Here is an 8864-nt window from a genome sequence, read left to right on the forward strand (position 1 = left end):
CAGGGAACTCATTGACTATGGAAACTGATTTAAGAGGAGGAATTTTAGAGTCGACAACCCTAACCCTCACAATATGGTAAATACAACCCTTAGAAATCATTTTCTAGGCCTTAAGATAAGAAATGAACTTACCCTTCACCATCGAATCACGACTCTCTCATTCAATAATGGACTCATTTGGAAATTAGAACTTGACTAGACGAGTCCTACAATCTATAGAAGCATAAGATGCATGTAACCAATCTATCCCAAGAATGACATTGAAATCTACCATGTCAAGCTTAATAGGATCACAAGGAATAACTTTATGCAAGATAGACACGAGACAATCCATATAGACCTTTCTAGCAATAACCGACTCACCAACGGAGGTAGATACCAAATAGGGCTCTAATAACATTTCGGGTGACACATCAAACTTATTAGCAAGGAATGGAGTAAGAAATGATAAATTTGCACCCGAATCTAATAGTGCATACACATCAAAAGCAAAGACCTTTAACATACCGATAATGACATTGGGTGCCTTGAGGCCTTGATGCCTACCACCACATCTCTACAATCCTTAGCATGGTGGACTAGCTTTTCACACTTAAAGCATGCATTGGAGCTGGCTAAGCATACCCCTTTGTGAGTCCTTCCACACTTCTTGCAAGAGGGGAAAGTTTGAGCACCAACATTCTCTCTTGGAACCATTGGTTTAGCAACCTTGTCCTTGTTGGACCTTGGAGGAGGAGTATTTGTGAAACCTTGTCCCACAAACCGTTACCCACCTTGGCCTTTGCCATTATTACCATAACCGGACCTTTGAGGGTTAAACCCTCCATCATCCACTCTAGCCTTTTTGAATCCCCTTGATCTCTCTCTCAGCTTTTCTTCTTGAATTTGTTCTACTCAAGTCATTAATCGAGAGATGTCTATCTCCTTGACCAACATGGTCGTTTTTCACTCCTTGGAAACCAAGCTTGAGACATTGGAAATAAACTTGCTCATCCTAACTCTTGGGTCGGAGACCATAAAGGGAACATACTTTGACAACTTAGTGAATTTGAGAACATACTTTCCCACGCTCTTACTCCCTTGACGGAGGTTGATGAACTCTTGGATTTTGGCCTCCATTAGCTCTAATGGGAAGAAGCGGTCTAGGAAGGCACATTTGAACTCTTCTCATCCTATCGGCCCCATTTCTTCATCCCTCTTAACAACCCATTGTTCGTACCATAGAGCCACACCTTTGAGTTGATAGGCCACTAGCTCGGCCTTCTCATTCGGTGGCACACCCATGATAATCACAATCCATTACACCTCATCAATGAACTTCATAGGGTCCTCATCTAGTTTAGAACTATCGAACTTGGGCTCGTTCATCCTTTGGAAATTCCAAATCCTAGAGGCCGATTTTGCATTTGGGGAGGAGGAATACCTTAATGCCCTTGGTTGGATACGACTTGAGTCAACAACATAATGATAATGCGAACCTCGGCATGGGTTACCCCTTCCTCATGATATGGGGCATTGGAAACCGGAGGAGCTTGGTCCTTATTGTCAACCCTTGCTCTAGGAAGTGCTCTTCCATGAGTCATTATCTAGAGAACACGAAATGGGTCGTTAGTTAAAGGAAAGCTTAGGACACTCTAAGGCACGACATGAATTTGAAAGAAGTAAAAAATTTTATAAACGTCCTATAGTCTCATATTCATAATTAAGGTGCACTTCACAACCATGAACAAGATCTTATTTGACGCGGTATATTGGACTCCTAGGACCATTCAAAACCTGAGGCTCTGATACCAAGTTTGTCATGACCCAAGCTTAGGGCCTAGATGTGACATGGCGAATGAGGACCCGAAAGAACCTCAAACAAGCCTCTTAACATTCTTTTAACCTTTTATAGGTAATGACAATAAATAAGCAAGCAGAAATTATAATAGTTAAACTTCAACCTACATATGCCCAACAATATCTCTAATTTTCAGATTTAATAGGACTAAGACAAGTACCTAGCTCACCCTCAATCATAATAGAAAGAAATGTCATAGTAAGTGTCTAAAGATCTCAATATATGATAAGCTAGAAAGATAAAGAGTATTGTTTCTGGAACATGGGAACCACCAAAAGTAGTCTTCAAAAAAAATCTCAACTAGCCACGTGGAGGAGAACGAGGAGGAGCATCGGTCCTTACATGGTAATATCATGTAGGCAAAAGAGTATCGTTAGTACTTTGAATGTACTAAGTATGTAAGCATGCTTGAACATTGAGTAAACATTAAAACATTTATGTAATATGAAACAAAATGCAATGCATGCATAATCAATTATAAATATATATCCTTTAAAACATTCATTTTATGGGAAAATGACCATAACCGATATTTAAAACCATGTGAACTATTACATGAAATACAACACAACCCCTACGTTGGCTAGAGAGACTACTTGCCGGGTAGAATTTCGTCAACTTCATTCATTTTATTTAACTTTAACTTTAAGGGTCATTTGTGGATCCATTAGTCTAAGCCTACAAGGGCTCTTATGTTGGCACATATTAATGAGACAAAGAGTTGCTACTACGATTCCCTTACCGAATCTCACCTCAATGACCCATTCGGTGATAAGTCAATCCCACAAAATAGTTTAATACTTCAAAATAATCATAGTATATAGCTTGAGAATTCAAAATATCATATTCGGTAGAATAGCTCATTAAAACCTATGGTAATTCAAATATGCAGGAATTGTCCTTATTGCATAAAGAATCCATCATTCCTATCCTTTCATCATTCTTTCATTTCATAAAACTCCCTTTTGATCATAGACATTGCTTTCATAAACATTCATTTGGAGTCAAAGCTTTCAAATTAAACCTCATTGAAAATATAGTAAAATTAGGTGGGTTCAAATCACTTCAACTTTAAAACATGAATGTAAATGAATTATGCATAAATACTTTGAAATCCATCAATTAAAAATCATGTTTTAAACAACCCATCATGAATTTCAAAAACCTTTAAAGAACTAAATAGAGAAAATACTTGCAAACCATCAATTCATACATCTGAAATTATTTTGTATCAAAATAGACCAATAATTATTAGTTTAACCATGATTTATGCTATTAATTAAAAATAAGAATTACCCATAAGAAAATCTTACTTGAAATCAAGAGATTTAGTTGAAAGAGTTTTGGACTACATGGGTGGAAAAACTCATGGATGAACACCCACATACCATAGAGTAAAGTTTAAAGAAAATAAACATAATTTATCATATAATCAAAATACTTTAGGCATGAGAGTGGAAGAAATACTTTCATTGAAGCCTTACATACCTGAAATGCGAAGCGTTACTCAGAATCGAAGGACTTAATAAACACTCTTAAATTCTAGCATTTTCTCCTCGCCGGAGCATTTTGTGTACTACTCGAAGTATATGAATTATCGTAATGGTATTTCTACACTACTAAGAACTAAAATTATATTTTTAGAATGAGTAAAAGAGTGTATAGAGAGAAGAGTTGCTTGAGAAAGTTTGATGAACAAAATAATGAAATAAGGTGGGTATTTATAGGTGTGAAGGAGAGACCTATTAATAATAAATAATTATAAAAAAAAATCTGAAAGTTTAATGAAAGATTGTGATGTCATGGGTGATGTCAAATGGAGGACTATTGATGTCATGGGTGATGTCAAATGGAGGACTATTGATGTCATGGTGATGTAAAATGGATCTAGATCTTTCCATGATTGGTGAGATGAACCTTCTTTTAATGGAATACCCTTTTTTGGAGCTTTGTTTGAAAAAGATAACTTCCTCATTAGGATTTGGTGTCTCATATGAATTGTTTCTTTATAAGTATACTTTCATGTCTTTCAAGAGTCAACCAATTTGGATCATCCTACAGTGAGATATGATTTTTCTTCTACAAATACTCAATTTCATCACATCATCATGTCTTGCAACAATTAATTTATTTGATCTATTTAACCTCCAAAACTTAAAATATGGTCATCTCAAGATTTAAAAGATCATGTGTTGGTATATTTCTTTTATTATTATTTAATAATAGTATTGGGATTATTCACAAAAGTTGTAGGTAATGAAGTTCGAATTATTCAAAAATTTGAATCACTTAATTTGGACCATCCTATTAAAAGTTATGCCCAAAATACAAAAGCGATATTATTTTCATCGAGATTTGGAACATCATATACAACATTTTTAAGGGGTGTTACACTATCCCTCTCTAGCGGCCTCACCACAGATGGATTTCGCCCGCAAGGACGGCTTGCCCCGAAGACAAAATGTACAAATTCTTTTCAATTCCCCCATTTAATACATGTACCAACAGGACCCCATCAATATCTGACTCTAAGTCACTAATCTCACTAAACAACACATCAACAGCTCACCACTTATTTATCCATGACCTCAAACCTATGATGTTGATGCATCTAGCACCCATAACATAATCCGAATAGGCATATACAAGAAACATTATCAATTTACCATTTTAGGAGCAATATACAGTTTCACAGGGTAAATCTCAAATACAACATTCAACATGGTAACAATTGGACCTTCGGTCCTTTTATATCAATTATTACACAGGATGGGCATACTCAATTATATTCGGGTCAGTTTCTCTATCATCACTCATATAGTCAAGATCAATTCACGGACGATAGCTACACAATGATTCTCTCGTGGAACCCATAACCAAACTATATATGTTTTGGACACTCGATCTAATATACATGTCAGAACGTGACACTTGATCCAATATATGTGTTAGAATATGACACTCGATCCAATATATGTGTTGAAACATGACACCCGATCTAATATATGTATCGAAATGTGAAATCCGATCCAATATCACAATCACAACTATAATCACAATCTATAATGAATAGTTCACATACTTGCACAATCAAGTAACAGGCTCATTGCATGCAATTGTTCACAAATAGTCATTTCATTGGTTTCACTCTATCTTTACCTTCATTAACAATATTTCATCAAGCCTTCTTTATTCAAGGCATCACTTTTAGTCGAGCAAGTTCAAGATTATAGATTTTATGGTCTTGAAATTATAGACCAATCACAATATATCAATCACTCAACCACAACAATTAAATGCATGGTAGACATCACAACATTACTCAAATACTATTAAGAGTCTCTCTATGATATAGGCTAAACCATAACCTACAACCATAGGTAATCAAATAGGTTCATGGCAAGAAACTATCAACATTAAGTCATTCACATTCATCCTTTATTTCGTGATTCGCATTACTCAAGTAATTCACAGGAAATAATAAAAATAAACACACATAGTTATTGTATAAACACATCCCTTTATATAATCAATAACCCATAATCCCAAGTATCAGGATTCCATTATAACCCAGCTATTGTCTACAATTAATCTCACAAGAATTATTGGCCTTCTAAACAGTTTCACCAAGATTAACATTCAAAGATTTGACCTTTATCACTAGTCACATAATAATCATGATCCACAACATATATTCCCACACTAAATAATAATTGACAATCATTTAACCATCCATACTCTGTGCCCGAAGGCCTAGGCATGAAATCTCCCATCAACCTACATTATATTAAGCAATGGAAACGAATTTATAACTACTCAATTGAGAAAACCTAGCCTACCTAGGCTCCAAGCAATTGTAGAAGGATTATAGCAAGATCCTTGACTTTTAGAAGGACAATTTATGGAGACGGGCCTGAAATCCATGAGTTGTACCCTTCCTTGCGCTAGAAATCTCTTCTTTTCTTCCTTTCTCTCCAAGCCTAGAACAGCTTCTTGGGGGGTTTCTAGGGTATCCCTCATCTATTTTGGCACTTAGGGGAAGAAAGAGATAATAAAAAGATACCCTATTTAGCTTCTGGCCCGTTAGATCCCGCTCTGACGGCCTAAATCCTACTCTAATAGGACAACACGGATGGTGCTCAGTGAATTTGGCATAACCTTTTGCTCCAAACTCCAAATGAGGTAAATTCAGTGGTGTTGGCCCTAGTTTGAACTCAAGTCCTAAACTAAATTGGAAAGACACTTTTAACTCAACTTTGAGATAGGAGCATAGTAAAACCTTAATGCACAACTAGTGCACTCACGTACTAAGGAATTGATCCTAATTAAGACGGAAGAGATTTGTATACATTTACCGCATATATTTTTATTAACAACGGGCTAGGTCATTACATGTGGGGATCACGGATTCCATGTTATAGCTCGCATTGTCCTAGATGACGGTTAAAGGTCTTATCCCACACAAGTTAAACGAAATGATGTAAGATTTATAATTAAGTTTATGATACATTGACCACATGCTTTCAATATGAATTCAAATGCTTTAAGATCTTATGCATGCTCTTCATTACATTGGTCATGCATACTATGTACATATTGCTCTGTTTATTTTATTGCTTATGCTTTTATCTCACATACTTAGTACATTCAAACATACTAACACATATTTTACCTACATTGTATCAAAATATAGGGGTCAAAGATCACATTCATCCTCCACGTGGTTAGAGTTGAGTTGTTATATTCCACTATTAGTGAATCCTCATTTTTTGAGGGCAAGGTTATGAGTTTCTTTCATGTCAAAGACTATACCTTTCATTAAGGGAGAACTAGGGACTTGTCTTAGCCCTCGCCTATAGAGTCTATGTAGAGGCTTGTTGGACGTATTGTGTATTATCTTGTGTTGTCATTTTGACTTGACTATGATATTTCTGCAATTTCTTCTAGTCTATTTGAGTTGATTTTTATTATGGCTTATATGTGTTCATGTATGATACGTAAGATGGCTTGGTTGGAGTTCTTTGGGATTTTGATCGTCGTGTCACGCTTAGGCCTTAGTTTGGATCATGATAGCCCATGGAGCTTAACTTGTTGTTTGAAAGTCCTTGGGCTAAGAGACGAGTTATAGAGCATATGATAAATCAAGAAACAATATAGTAGTGTCAAGCTTGCCCATGGGGCGTAACTTGTGAAGTTCTTGGTCTAAGTCTTGACTTTAAGGCAAGAGTTATAGAGCATCTAAGAAATCAATACATAATGTAGTATGTCAAGTCTTGCCCATGGAGCTTAACTTATTGGTTGGTAGTCCTTGGACTAACAAGTCTTACCTTTAGGGAAATAGTTATAGAGTATCTCATAAATCACTCTTGCTCGTGGGGCTTAATTTGATGTTTGAAAGTCTTTGGGCTAAAAGGCAAAAGTTATAGAGCATATGATAAATAAAGACATAACGCAGTAGTGTCAAGTCTTGGTCTAAGTCTCACCTTTAGGGCAAGAGTTATAAAGCATTTCATAAATCAAGACACAAAGAAATTGTGTCAACTCTTGCCCATGGAACGTAACTTATTCTTTGAAAGTTTTTTGGTTTAGTATTTGCCTCTGAAGTTAAGAGTTATAGAATATCTCATGAAATTTCAAACCATGTATAATTTAAAATAGTAAATATGAAAAAACAATTGTCTTGAACATTAACACTTAAATCTATGATCTATTTTTTTTATTTAAAAGAAGTACACATTTATTTTTTTAAGTTCCATAATTAAATAAATGAAAAGAAAGAAAAAATAAAGATAAGCAACAATAAAAAAGAAGGAAAAGAAAAAATAAAATAAAAAAGAAGGAAAAGAAACAATATAAGTAAGAAAAAATGAAAGAAAAAAAACATAAAAAGAAAAAGTTGAAGGAAAAAGAAAAAGAAAGAGAGAAAAGAAAAAAATAAAAAATATAATTTTTTTAATTCTATTTAGTTATCAAAATATAAACTTTATTTATTTTATTAGATTTAGGGGAGAATTTTATCCAATTTTTTTTTTATTAAATGAATGTAGATTATTTTTTCTTTATGGGTAGCAAAATATCAAAATTAGCACTTATGAGAGACATTATAAACTTAACGCTTACAAAATCAACATCAAATTAATAACTCAAAATTGTTTTCTTCATAAAACTATTAAAACTCCATTAATTCAATAGCAATAATTCAATAAATTTTTAATTTAATTTATTAATCGATTCAATTTTTACATTTTTTAATTAACACACCCTATCCACGTAATGGAACTTTCAGAAAAAGTAAGCCCAAAAAAAACATTTAAAACATAATTTCAAAGTTTTAATTAAAAAAAGAGAATCAGATAATGTGTCAATGCTTCTTCAAGAAATCTCCAGCCATCTTCAGATACTCTCCTTTATTACCAGATCCCGACGACTGAGTCCCATCGGAATGTTTCTTCAAAAGTCCTTCTGCCATTTTAATATACTCCCCATATCCACTTTCATGTTTCCCATCACCTGTATGCCCCGATGTCTGAGTGTGTCCAGTCGTATAGGCGGCGCCGGCGGTGGTGGAATGATGAGAAGTTTCGTATTTATGGAGATAACTCTCTGCTTTTCCGGTGAATTTCCCGATCCCTGTCTCTTCTAGTTTACCGTACTGTGAGGCGGCGTTAATGAGGTCAGCGGCGGCTCCGGCGAGCTCCGATTTTTCAAATTGTTTTGGATCATGATGGAGTTTTGATTTGGCCGCGTTGGCTACTAGCTTGGCGCTGGACATCAGCTCAGATTTGGATGGCTTTGGGTGGCTTTTGGGCTTTTGGGTCGATGAATGATAACCCGATCCGGATGTGGTCTTGGATTGTGTTGGATCCATAGAATGAATTAGTACTATCTCAACTAATAAAATAATTAAGATGCGAACAAATTGATTCAATCACAAATATGAGATAATTCGAGAAATAAGTTTAGGGGAAAAAAAGACTAAAGTTGTGAACTTTTTGTGTATTGATGAAGGCACAATGGTTGCAAA

At 35.0% G+C, this 8864-nt stretch overlaps 1 protein-coding gene across 1 annotated transcript; it reads right to left on the reverse strand.

The window, feature by feature from the left end:
• Positions 1-7970: 7970 nt before the first annotated feature.
• LOC129870485 (nodulin-related protein 1-like) lies at positions 7971-8864 on the reverse strand. Its single transcript, XM_055945290.1, has one exon. The coding sequence runs from the start codon at positions 8706-8708 to the stop codon at positions 8202-8204; it is 507 nt and encodes a 168-aa protein (XP_055801265.1). The 5' UTR covers positions 8709-8864; the 3' UTR covers positions 7971-8201.

Source organism: Solanum dulcamara, chromosome 10 (genome assembly GCF_947179165.1).
Source record: "Solanum dulcamara chromosome 10, daSolDulc1.2, whole genome shotgun sequence".
NCBI classification, from domain to species: Eukaryota; Viridiplantae; Streptophyta; class Magnoliopsida; order Solanales; family Solanaceae; genus Solanum; species Solanum dulcamara.